The following is a 13,371-nucleotide window of genomic DNA, read 5'->3' on the forward strand; positions in this document are numbered from 1 at the left end:
GGCTCTCAGGCAGGCAGGCAACAACACAAAGGAAGTGCGGCTGACTGGAGCCCCGAGCAATTGCTGAACACGGGTTTATAAAGGCAAAAACCACACGCAGGTGGCCGGAAAATAGGGAACTGGGTTACCAGTTAACTCATAACTCATCTTTTACAGGGACAGGTCTTTGTTACTAGTTGACTCATTTCCTAAGGGGCCAGGGTGGTCTGGTATGCGCAGGCCGATCCCGAGGAGTGATAAGATAACTATGCTATGACCAGATCAGGGCGCCAGAGCTTTACGGGAAAGGTCAGGAGGGGGAAGTTCTCTTTAATCTTTACATTAACCAGAGCTTACTGGAAAAGCTGGTCCAGGGGGAAGGGGGGGTTTTCAGCGGCCTTACATTCCCCCCTTTTCTTGTGGGAAGTTCCAATCATGGAACTACAGGCTAATGTTTGAGGGTACAGGCTGATACCGCTGTTGGAGGACCATTACCTGAACTGCACTAATCCGGTCCTGGATGAAGGCGATTAAGCGGTTTACTATGCATGGCCCGAATGTCAAAAGGAGGAGTAAAATGATCAGGGGTCCCACGAGAGAGGATATCAGGGTTGTGAACCACGGTGAGCTGTTAAACCAACTTTCAAACCAGCCTTGCTTGGCCTCTCGCTCTCTTTTGCGAGTTTCTAATCTCTCCCTAAGTTTTGACATGGAATCCTTTATCACCCCTGAATGATCAGCGTAGAAACAGCATTGTTCCCTGAGAGCTGCACACAGCCCTCCCTCCTTTAAGAATAGGAGATCTAGTCCTCTCCTATTCTGTAGGACTACTTCAGACAAAGAGGTTAGAGACTCCTCAAGTTTAGTTATGGAGTGCTCTATATGTTTGAGGTCTTCATCTATAGCAGCTCTGAGCTCCTCAGTATAGGTGGGGCCTTTAATGAGGGCTGTTGTCCCTGTTCCTACTCCTGCCGCGACCCCTAGACCTAGGAGAGCAGCCAAGGTCAGTGAAACAAGTTCCCGTTTATCCCGATGGGAAGGAGAATAGGAGTCAAATTCTTTTTCAAATGCATTAGCTTGATAATACATGATCCTGGGGACTAGTTGGACAAGGATACAATAATCTTGAGAACGGTTAAAGGCCTGGGCTGCTAAACATGGAGTAAGTCCCGTACTACAGGCCCACCATCCCCCTGCTGGGGGCACTAAGTAATAGCTTGCAGAGGAGGGATATGCCAGGTTCTCCTTGCAGAGATGCTGGCGGTCCCTTGGCACTTGTCCTATACATGTGCCTTGCCCTGAGACCTCAGTAAGGGTCAACTTCCCCTGCTGTCCCCACGAACAGTGGTCATGGCTGGTGGTGTTGGTATAGTTTCCCTGGAAGGCTATGCCCTCATAGTAGGGGGGCCCTGTAGTTAGGCAGAGCCAGCAAGACTCAGTTAGGTTAGTTTTGGACATGTTTAAAGAACTAAAGGCCCCCTCTACCAAGCCTAATAGCCTCTGACCTGAGTTTGTCTCTAGTTCTATGGGGTTGGCCTGTTCCTCCCTGGAGGCTGGGCTAGTTCCTGCCACGGTGGTGGTGGCAAGAGGCCTTTCTTTCGTGGGGAGCTGCCGGCTGGACAAGACGGTGTTGGGTCCTACTGCAACTGGTGGCCTGTAATCCTGTACATCTAATCTTATCTTAAAAAGGAGGCCATCATCATGTTGGTCCTTATACAGCCGGATCCCCCATGTCACTCCCCAGCGCCACTTGTTTAGGTCGTATGACCGCCCAGCTGAGGTGAAGGAGATATTCAGGGCGTTAACCCAACCCCTATGTCCGGAGGTTTGGCTCTCATTTCTCCGAACCTGGATGAGGTCCCACTCGGGGGGCCCTCTGATCCAATATCCAGTACCAGTTGTCTCACATCCCCATTCTGCACAGAAATACTCTCGTTCAGATCCACAATTCTTTCTATGTCCCTGCCTGTCTTTGGGGCACACATAGAATTGGGTCATCGTAAGACGCTCACGGGCCCCCAGATAACTACAGTGAACTCCAAATTGCAAATCTCTTCCTTTTCCTATGTAAGCTCGGGTCTCTATACCTGCTTTAGTCTCTTCTACTGTTCTCTCAGGGAGGTCCCATAGTCTGTATCCTGCTGCCATAGCGCAGAGGTCTGGCGTTAAGTCTGGCCACCATGTCCCTTTAGGTGCTATATTGGTGACCGACCAGGCCGTCTGTCCGGTGTGGGGGGACATTACCCTCCAAGTTAGTCTCTTTGGGGCATGGGGGTTGCTACTTATCAGCGGCAGGCTCAGCAGGAAGAGGGCGGCGGCAAATCCGTAGCTTGAGAGGGTTGTCTGTCTTCTCCACAGTCCATCCATGATCGGTGTCGTCCGATGGGGGTGCCCGCTTGACGTGGGAGGCGTGGATCCAAGCAGCTACACCGTCTACCTTGACCGCTGTTGGGGTTGTCAGCAATACCAGGTGGGGTCCCTTCCACCTCGGCTCGAGATTAGCGGCCCGATGGCGTCTGATGTACACAAAGTCTCCAACCTGGAACTGGTGGGGGACTTGCAGTTCTCCTGGTTGGTAGAGGGCGGCCAGGGGAGTCCACACCTCCTTCTGGACAGTCTCGAGGGCTTTCAGCCTGGCAAGCAGGGATTGAGGGGTGTGAGTGTCTGTGGGCACGGACCAAGGGTCAGCGGCTAGGGGCGGAGGGGCCCCAAACAAAACCTCGAACGGTGTCACCCCCAAGGGGCCTGGGGTGTTTCGCGCGCGGAAAAGGGCAAAGGGAAGGAGGACCGTCCAGTCTGCCACGCCAGTCTCTAAGGACAATTTAGTCATAGCCTCTTTTAATGTTCTATTCATTCTTTCTACCTGACCTGAACTCTGGGGCCTGTAAGCACAATGTAATTTCCAATCCGCCCCTAGTATCTTGGCCATTCCCTGACTTACCTGGGCAACAAAAGCTGGACCGTTGTCTGATCCAATTACCTTAGGAATTCCAAACCGTGGAAAGATGTCTTCTAAGATCTTCTTGGCGACCACAGTTGCAGTTTCTCTTTTGGTAGGGAAGGCTTCTACCCAACCTGAGAAGGTATCTATGAAAACTAAAAGATATTTATAACCGTATCGGGCGGGCTTCACTTCTGTAAAATCCACCTCCCAGTAACTCCCGGGCCGGTCTCCCCTGAGCCTGTGTCCGGTCCCGACCTGGGATGAATGTACATTTACCAGCTGACACGCCTTGCATTGCTTAACTACTTCTTCTGAAAGGCGATCGAGTCCTTTGACATAGTGTCCCGTTGCCCGGCTGGTGGCGCTGAGGTGTTTGGCCCCCAGGTGGGTAAGGCGATGCAGTTGTTGGAGGTAGGCAGTGGCTGCCGCCCTTGGTACTACCATTTTTTCCCCTGCAGTTCTCCACACTCCTAGTTTGTCCTTATGGTATTTTTCTGGCCTTTTAAGCAGGTCTTTTTCCTCCTCTAGGGTGTAGTGGAGGGTCTCTGGCTGTGGTGCTGCGGGGCCAACAGCGAGGGCGAGTAGCCGGGGCCCTAGAGCGGCCTGCCTTGCCTCGGCATCCGCTTTCCTGTTTCCTATAGCTGTTTCCGAGGTCCCTTTCTGGTGGCCGGGACAATGGATGATAGCTACCTCCTGGGGGGCATGAATGGCTTCTAGGAGGTCGAGGATTTCCTTTTTATTTTTAATTTCCTTTCCTGCTGAGGTGAGGAGACCTCTCTGACGGTATATAGCCCCGTGCACATGAGCAGTGGCAAAAGCATAACGACTGTCAGTATAAATATTAGCCCGGCTGTTCTCTGCCAGCCTGAGAGCCCGTGTCAGAGCAATTAATTCAGCCTTCTGGGCCGAAGTCCCTTCGGGCAAGCTACTAGCCCAGATAGTCCGGTCCTTGCTGACCACAGCCGCTCCCGCCACCTTCTTACCTTCATAGAGGTAGCTGCTTCCATCCGTGTACCAGGTGAGTTGAGGCTCTGGCAAGGGGGAATCTTTGAGGTCTCTCCTCGGCCCTGTTTCCTCTGCCAGAATGTCACGGCATGAGTGTAGGACTTCTTTGCTCTCAGGATTTACTTCCGGTAGTAAGGTTGCTGGGTTGAGAGCTACCGGAGCCCCGAAGCGGATTCGATCTTCACTTAGCAGGAGACTCTGGTAGTGAGTCATCCGGGCGTTGGATAGCCACCGGTCCGGTGGCTGCCGGATAACACTCTCGAGAGTGTGTGGGGCCACCACAGTTAGTTTCTGCCCCAAGGTAAGTTTGTCCGCATCTCTTACAAGCAGGGCAGTAGCTGCAATTGCTCTTAGACAGCCTGGCCACCCCCTAGCCACTGGGTCTAGTCTCTTGGATAAATAGGCTACCGGCCTCTTCCAGGGGCCTAAGGTTTGAGTTAGGACCCCCCTGGCTACTCCCTTTCTTTCATCTATGAACAGAGTGAAGGGCTTGGCCACATCTGGTAAGGCCAATGCCGGCGCCGAGAGAAGAGCCTTTTTAATGTCGTCAAAGGCTTTCTGATGAGTCTCCCCCCACTCGAAGGGGTTCCCTTGTTTTGTCAGCGGGTATAGGGGCTCCGCTAGGGTTGCAAAACCTGGAATCCAGAGGCGGCAGAATCCAGCTGTTCCCAGGAACTCGCGTACCTGCCGGTGGGTCTGTGGTCTGGGAATCTGGGTGACTGTGCTTTTCCGGGCTTCAGTGAGCCACCTCTTTCCCCCTTCTAGTGCGTATCCTAAATAGGTCACTCTCCGCTGACATATCTGGGCCTTCTTGGCCGAGACCCGGTATCCTAGGCGGGAGAGCTCTAAAAGCAAGGCCCCGGTACCTGTTTCACAGTCCTCCTTAGTAGCTCCGGCGAGGAGAAGGTCATCCACGTACTGGAGAAGGGTGACTTGCGGGTGGTCAGCACGGAAAGCAGCCAGGTCTTGATGAAGAGCCTCATCGAAGATAGTGGGGGAATTTTTGAATCCTTGCGGAAGTCGGGTCCAAGTCAGCTGCCCCGTTATTCCCGAATCTGGGTCTCTCCACTCGAAGGCGAAAATATTCTGGCTGGCAGGATGCAGTCTCAAGCAGAAGAAGGCATCTTTTAAGTCTAGGACTGAATACCACACATGGGACGGAGGGATAGAGCTTAAGAGATTGTAAGGATTGGGGACCGTGGGATGAATATCCTGTACCCTCTTGTTGACTTCTCTTAAATCCTGCACCGGTCGGTAGTCATCAGTTCCGGGCTTTTTTACCGGGAGGAGTGGGGTGTTCCACGGGGAGTGGCACTTAACGAGGACTCCAAGGCGTAGGAGGCGTTGGACATGAACCTTGATCCCCCTCCAGGCTTCTTTTGCCATGGGGTACTGTCGTACTGCAATCGGGGTTGCAGTGGACTTAAGCTCTACTATCACGGGGGGCCGTTCGGTAGCTAAGCCCATCCCTGCGGTTTCAGCCCAAGCTTTGGGGTATTGCTGTAACCATCCCGCTATCCTCTCGTCCTTTCGGACATTACTCTCAAACAGCCGATGCTCGTCTTCGAGCTGGAGTGTCAAGAGAGTAATTGGCTCTCCATGTTGGGTCAGGGTCGGCCCCCGTGGGGTGAAAGTGATCTGAGCCCCCATTTTAGTTAGCAAGTCTCTTCCCAGAAGGGGGGCTGGACACTCGGGTATTACTAAGAAGGAATGGGTCACTCTTCCCGTGCCTAGATCAACTGTCCGGGTGGTGGTCCAGGAATATTGCTCATTTCCCGTTGCCCCTATCACCCAGGAGGTCTTCTGGGAGACTGGTCCTAGTGGTTTCTTAAGAACTGAATATTGGGCCCCTGTGTCTACCAGAAAGTTAACAGGCTTCCCCTCCACCTTAAGAGTTACCCTAGGCTCGGGGAGGGGATCCGAGCCCCGACTTCTTCAATCACTATCTTCCTGGAGTGCCAGCGCCTTCTTTGCTAGTCTCTTTGGGCACTCCCGCTTCCAATGTCCTTCTTCCTTGCAATAAGCACATTGATTCTTCCTTAACGGTGGCCTGTTGCCCAGGGCCCCTGTCTGTCTTCCTTTTCCTCTCTCCTGTGGCTTACTCCCTTCTATTGCTGCGGCCAAGATACGGGTTAGTCTCTGCTCTTCCCTTTTTTCCTTTTTCTCCTCCTTCTCCTCTCTCTCTCTCTCCTTCCGCTGCTCCTTTTCCTCCTCGGTCTCCCTCTTATGGTACACTTTCTCTGCTTCCTTAACTAAATCTTGGAGGGTAAAGTCCTGCAATCCCTCAAGTCTCTGCAGCTTTTTCTTAATATCTAATGCTGACTGCCCTATGAAAGCCATAGCTACTGAGGCCCTCTGCCCCTCCGAGGTGGGGTCAAACGGGGTGTACCGTCTGAACGCCTCCATTAATCGCTCGAGAAAAACAGAAGGCGGTTCAGTGGGCCCCTGTATGACCTCTCTTACCTTAGCCAAATTCGTGGGGCGCCGAGCTGCCCCTCTGAGGCCGGCCACTAGTGTCTGGCGGTAGACCTTCAGGTGCTCCCTACCTTCTGCCGTGTTGAAGTCCCAGTCCGGCCTGGCCAGAGGAAAGGCCGCATCCACCAAATGAGGGAGTAGAGTCGGCCGGCCGTCGGGGCCAGGGGCGTTCTTCCGGGCCTCCAAGAGGATCCGCTCCCTTTCCTCTGTAGTAAAGAGAGTCTGAAGAAGCTGTTGACAATCGTCCCAAGTGGGCTGGTGAGAGAACATAAGGGACTCAACCAGCCCCGTTAGACGCTGGGGGTCCTCTGAAAAGGGAGGGTGGTTAGTTTTCCAGTTATAGAGGTCTGCCGAGGAGAAGGGCCAGTATTGGAGTGGCTGGAGCGGAGCCGTTTCATTATCGTCTCCGCGGGGGGGTGGAGGCCCGTACGGTCGGAGAGGGCAGGCTACGGTCGAATCTGGAGACGCGGGATGTCTCCTCTGACTCCGGGTTCCCTGGGCCGGTCCCTCTGTTGGAGGGGCGGGAGGAGGTGCTGAAGGCTCCGGTCTCCCCGGCGGCTCTGCTTGGAGAGGAGAGGGGTAAGGGGGTGGAGAGTCCAAGAGGAGAAGATCGGTTTGAGAATCTGCCAGGGGACGTTTCGTCTGATCTGCGGCGGGAGGGGCCTGGGCCACGAGAACCCGGGAGGTTCCGGATGGCAGCCAGGGTTTCAGCCAAGAGGGAGGGTTCTGGACCAGGTCCTGCCAGACGACAATATACGGCTGCTGGTCTGGATGGCCCGCCGGGCCTGATTGGAACACCTTATTCTTTACTGCAAAAATAATAGACAGGTCAAAAGTCCCGTCCGCTGGCCATCCCACGCCTAGGGCTGGCCAGTCGGATGAACAGAAAGTCTGCCAAGGACCCTTCTTGACACTGACGGAAAGATTGAGTCCCCGACTCCGGACGTCCGTCCAGTGTGCTACTGTAAGAGAAAGAGGGGTGCTGCTTCCGTGGCCCATGTTACCTGGATGGGAGAAGAGGAGTGAAAGACAAAAACAAAGAACAAACAATGACGCGACAAGACACCGGATCCACAAGAATTTACCCAGATACAGAACGGCCGCTGAGGGATGATATCCCTCCCTAATGCTAGTCCGGCCGGACACGCGAGTGCCCGTTGCCGGACAGCCAGAACCTGAAGTGACCAAGACCTCTTGGTCACCGCCCGATCCTGGGGCGTCCCCCAGGGTGACAGTTTTTCTGGCCGAAGCCCCTACGACCAGAGGAGCCGACTCCTTACGGAGCCGACACCCTGTCTTCCTGAAAAACCGAAACTAAGAACGAACGAAGGACAAGACAAACACTGAATGACTCCGGAGTCTGCTTACCTCCAAGACCGATCCCAGCGCTTGAAGGGGGTCGCCTAATCCCGGACGAGCCCCCAAATGTTGGGCCCTAAGACCCCCGGAGAGTCCAGCAGAGGAGGCGACGACCCCAAGTCAAACGCAGAGACCGAGGCTTGATGCAAGAGCAAGAGGATTTTTATTACAAGCGCAGCGCAGGGGCTCTCAGGCAGGCAGGCAACAACACAAAGGAAGTGCGGCTGACTGGAGCCCCGAGCAATTGCTGAACACGGGTTTATAAAGGCAAAAACCACACGCAGGTGGCCGGAAAATAGGGAACTGGGTTACCAGTTAACTCATAACTCATCTTTTACAGGGACAGGTCTTTGTTACTAGTTGACTCATTTCCTAAGGGGCCAGGGTGGTCTGGTATGCGCAGGCCGATCCCGAGGAGTGATAAGATAACTATGCTATGACCAGATCAGGGCGCCAGAGCTTTACGGGAAAGGTCAGGAGGGGGAAGTTCTCTTTAATCTTTACATTAACCAGAGCTTACTGGAAAAGCTGGTCCAGGGGGAAGGGGGGGTTTTCAGCGGCCTTACAGAACCTCCACACATAAGCGGGTGGGGGTGGGTGTAGGTTGCTCAGGGCCAAGAGGAGAAGGAGGAGGGGAGGGCAGTTAGGGCAGACCTTAGTGGGGCCCAACATCTCACATTTATAGATGTCATGCTGCTCCGGGGTCCTCTTGAGTCTGGAGAGGCGGTGCCAGGACAGGTTGCCAAGCAGCTTGGCCACAGTGGGGGCTGTGAGGATTACAGTGTGAGGTCCTGCCCACCTAGCCTCCAAGGCTTGTGGTTGTAGGTTCTTAAGGAGGACCGAGTCACCAGGGTGAAGGGCTGGTCTTGGGAGTCCTGGTCAGTCGGCTCTGGCTTGGGCAGAAACCTGTTCTCATGTTCTCGGAGCAATTGCCTGGTTAAAGACAGATATTGGAGATACATACCCAGGGGAGGGGGATCAGTAAGAAGACGGTGGTTGAGCAAGAAGAGTTAAAAGGGCTCAAGAAAATGGGGCTCCTTGGTGGAGCCGGAGTTTGGTCAGGGCCATGGGCAGGAGATCCGGCCAGGAGCTGCGAATTTCTAGAGAGAGTTTAGTTAGATGGTTCAATAGGTTGGAATTGAGTGGCTATGATGAGGGTTCGAGCCAGTGACAGAAATCCAGCAGGATGTAGAGGAGGAGGGATTGATGTTGGAGAGTAGATGGAAAGTTGTGTTGATGAGAGTGGGCATAGGAGTAGGTCCAGGGTTCGTAAATAGAGAGTGACATTAGAGGATTTCCCATCCAGACAGTAGAATTGATGACTCCCTCATCATTCCATGTCTATTTCACCTGAAAATATGAAAAACCTGAGCAGAATTGGAGGGTCCCTTGCCAGGTAAGAGCCTGTGAGGAATGATGGGTCATCCTGTCCTGGATGGTGCTGCCGAATCTTCTTCGGGGATGGTGGGAGGCACTCTGTGAGCCTGAGAGAGGTAGGTATTGCAGCGAAAGTGGGAGAAAACGTTAGAATGCGCTGATATCCAAAGGAAAATGGAAGGAGCAGTGGAAGCCAGGGACCTGGAGGCTGGAGAAAAGGCGGGGAGGGAGGGAGCAGGTCGCGCAGCCTGTTCCCAGGCCTCTAGCCACTTGGATTTTAAAACTGCCGCATTTTTCCTTTGGGGAGGGTGGAGGGGGATGGGGCAAGGTCAGAGCAGTTTTCAGTTCAGAGGAGGGGACAGTTGTGGCGGGGAGAAGGAGAAAAGGCGTTCATGGTGAAGACTGAGCTAGGCGAAGACTGAGCTAGGCGAAGACTGAGCTAGGCTACTGTGGTCTGGGACAACAGGGCCCCATGACGGGATGCATGGCAGTGGAGGATCGGTGTCCCTGTAAAGGGAGGGGGCCAGGAGTGGAAGGAGCAGGGAAGCTGAAGGGCTCAGAGTGACTGCAGAGTGGCCACTAGGATGGTGAGGATGTCTTGTCCTAACAGGGGCATGGGGCATGCTATCATCAAGGAGGCAGGGAAGGGGTCCAGTGGCCAGAGGGCAGGTGGATTTGCCGTCAATACCCATGTCCGAGATCTTGGAAGGATAAAGGGGCCCTAAAAAGGAGGGCAGGACAGAGAAGGCAGCCCCCGTGTCAACGGGGAAGGTGACCTACTACCTTCATTGTGACCCGAGGCTCAGCGAGGGGATTGGAGTCATTGAGGCTGGGCTTCTTCAGTCTTCAGCCAGTTCCAACATGGCCAGTGGGTGGTCCTGGACTAGAAGGGTGGTCCCCCCATGCTGAGGCGTAAGGGGCCCGCCACTTTTCCAGGGCAGTCACTCTTCCAGTGACCATTTTGACCTCACGCCGGGCAGGGCTTGGTCGGAGCTCGGGGCCAGGGTCACTGCATTGCCCAGTGGCCTTCATTTCCGTATTTGAAGCATTCTCCGGCGGCGTTCCTTTCGTTGCACCCCCACCGCTCACAGCCCCCTTAGGGCCATGGCGGCTGCCGTCCACCTCAGGGCCACAAACAACTAAGGCGTGTCTGCAGGTCTACCTCCTGTGGAAGGCAGGCCTCCCATTCTGACTGTGCCTGCTCCTCCAGGGCATTAAGAACCTTCAAGGCCATTTTTCACTCGATCTCGGACCTGGGTTTGAGGACGAATAAAGACCTTAAAGGTCGGGTTAGAGAGGGGGGGGCATAGATTCAGACTATGCCCTCAGTTCCTGACGGGACTATGGCAGGGGTAGAATGGGTGCAGAAATGGAAGAGGCTGTTTTGGAGCTGACGTTCTTAGGATTTGGGCTCTAGGGGAGAAGGAAGCTTCTCGTTAAGAGGGTCTGAAGAGAGCACAGCTGCAACCTCTTGCAAAGGGAACTGGTCGGCCACCTGTGAATTAAAGTGCTGGCAGTCATGGTGGCGGAGTTTCAGCTGAGCGCACAGAGGAAGGCGGATGGTTAGACCTTACAGAGGGCACTGTATGGGGTACGGGTTACTAAGGCAGGCTGTAAGGAGAGGGGAGAGAGTGGGAGAGGTGGCCTGGGTGGGCTTGGGAGAGGTATCGTCAGTTGAGTTTAAAAGCTGCAACCTCCCAGGGGCAGAACGGAGGAGGAAGGACAGAAGGAAGGTAGAGCCTATGGAGGTGTGTGTGCACCGACTGGGAAAGCAGGCAGAGGCGGCAGGGGACTTGAGGTTCCTGGTCCCGCAGCGGCTACGGCGTTAGCGGCTGCGGGGGTGCACGGACGACCGACTGCGCGGCCTAACAATATATATATATTTTTATTTCAGAGAGGAAGGGCGAGAAAGATAGGAACATCAATGATGATAGATAATCATTGATCAGCTGCCTCCTGCACATTCCATACTGGGGATTAAGCCTGCAACCTGAGTACATGCCCTGACTGGGAATCAAACCCAGATCTCCTGGTTTATGGGTCAGTTCTCAGCCACTGAGCCATGCCCATTAGGCTCAATGATATTATTTTTTAACTATTTTCTACTCTGCTCGGGTTACATCCAGCATCATGCATTGAATTTAGTTGTCTGTTCTTTTTTGGACTTTTTAATTGCTAAACAGTTGCATTGTGTTTCTTGGTCATTTCTGACCTTGACGTTTATGAAGAGTATTTTGTAGGATTTACCTTAATTTTGTTTTTTTCCATATTTTTGCATGATTAGATTCAGAATATGCACTTTTTGTTCACTTCCTTTTGTCTGTTTTACTGCCTCGTGTTAAGATACCCATGATGTTGGTTGAGGCCGACATTGCTTAAGATGGTGTCAAGGTTAAGAGAGTGTCTAGCAGGTTCCTCCATTGTAAAGCTGTTTTTATTTCTGTTTGTAATTATTACATAATTTGGGGAGAGATATTTTTTTGAGATTCTGAATATATTCTGATTCTAATATCCACTTTTTATTTTATTCTTCCCAGTAACTTGTATTAAATTAGCCCATTTGACATATGAGTGAACAGGAACCAGTGAGTTAAAGGAACTTGCCTAACACCTGCAGAATTTATGGTTTTTGCATTCTTGTTTTAAGTTTTTACCATGACATTTCCCCTCTTACTTTTTGTTCTTACCTGCTCAGCTTCTTTATCACAGGATATCTTATATTTGGAAAAAACGTTGGAGGGACAGGTAAACCTGGGAGGGAACATGACTCTGTCACTTGTGGGCTGTGGAATCTTTGGAAAGTTGTTTAAAGTTTCTGAGTCTCAGCTTTCTCTGTTAAAAGGGTAGAATAGTATTCAACTTTCAAGGCTGCTTTGAGATTAAGTGAAGGTTGATTTTTAAATGAATAACATTTGCCAGGCTCTGTCTGTACTGGGGATAGAGCCATGTGAAAACCCAGTTTTTGTTGAAATGGAAAGAGAGATAATCCTCACGGACATAGTGGAGTTATGGGCTTTGCAGGTATCTGGGAGGAGGGAATTCCAGGTAGGAGGGAGAACCAAGTGCAAAGGGTCTTGAAATGCCTGAGAAAGGAAGTCCATATGGCTGGAGCAGGGCTGAGAATGAAAAGGATGAGTTCAAAGAGGTGGTCAGGAGCCAGATGATGTAGGCCAATGTCAGAGCTGGAGATTGATCCTTAAGGAGATCAAAGACATAGTACCAACGGAGGCAGATAACGGACTGTTTTCTTCTATTCTAAATGAATCACTGTTGTGTGTTGAATTGCTCAAGTCCCAATCCCCAGTATTTGCAGGTGAGATCGGGTTAAGATGAGGCCATGCTAGAGCAGGGTGGGCCCTGATCTAATATGACAGGTGCCCTTGGAAGGAGAGGGAAACTGAACGCAGATGGGCCAGGTGAAGAATGAGGCAGGGGTTGGGATGATGTCTATAAGCCAGCGAAGACCAAGAATTTCTGGCAATCACCAGAAGCTGAAAAATCAAGGAGGGATTCTTTCTTAGAGCTCTCAGAGACAGTGGCCCTGCCAACACCTGGATTTTGGACTTTTAGACTCCAGACCTGTGCCGAGCCAACTCAGCCAAGGGTTCGAAAGACTGAGTGAAGAGCAGCGAAGGATGAAGAAATGACATACAGAGACAATAAGCTGGGTGTCTAGGTGGATCTTCCTGTGCCTGGCAGAGGCCATAGAGAGAGATCCAGAGGCAAGCTGAGCCTTTATTTTATAGCCAGAGGTAAACAAGGTAGTGGTCACCATAGTTACAATGTTCTTGTGAGTTGCACTTGTTTTGGCAGCACTTGCTACATCTCCCTCAGCCTATTACCTTCCCAGATAAGATCTAGGGAGCATCATAAGGTCAAGCCTAATTATGCTAAGAGGACTGTGCCCTCTAAGCTGGGACTTGTTTGTGACTGTGCCAACAGGTCAGTCCGAGACTTAACCCTATAGCCATGCCCTACACAGACCTATGAGAGAATAAATGCCTGTGTGTTTTTTAAAGCCGCCTAGCTTGTGGTACTTTGTGATGGCGGCCCTAGGAAGTGAATATAATTCCTTTGGACATTATGTGAAGACTACTGAGGACCAGTGTGGAAGCACAAGACTATTAAATTCAGTCGGAGCTCTGCTAAATTTGGAGATTTCTATTAGACACACAAAGGGAGGTTTGAGTAGGCTGACAAATAAATTTGGGTTGTTACTTGGTAATGACAGT

The 13,371-nt window shown here is 52.2% G+C and overlaps 1 protein-coding gene across 1 annotated transcript; it reads right to left on the reverse strand.

The window, feature by feature from the left end:
- Nucleotides 1-2,305: 2,305 nt before the first annotated feature.
- LOC118662899 lies at nt 2,306-7,402 on the reverse strand (the record flags this gene model as incomplete). Its single annotated transcript, XM_036321901.1, is given in 1 exon segment — nt 2,306-7,402. A coding segment is annotated over 1 exon segment (5,097 nt), but the record flags the coding sequence as incomplete, so codon positions are not given.
- Nucleotides 7,403-13,371: the final 5,969 nt, after the last annotated feature.

This window comes from Myotis myotis, unplaced genomic scaffold (assembly GCF_014108235.1).
Source record: "Myotis myotis isolate mMyoMyo1 unplaced genomic scaffold, mMyoMyo1.p scaffold_m19_p_9, whole genome shotgun sequence".
NCBI classification, from domain to species: Eukaryota; Metazoa; Chordata; class Mammalia; order Chiroptera; family Vespertilionidae; genus Myotis; species Myotis myotis.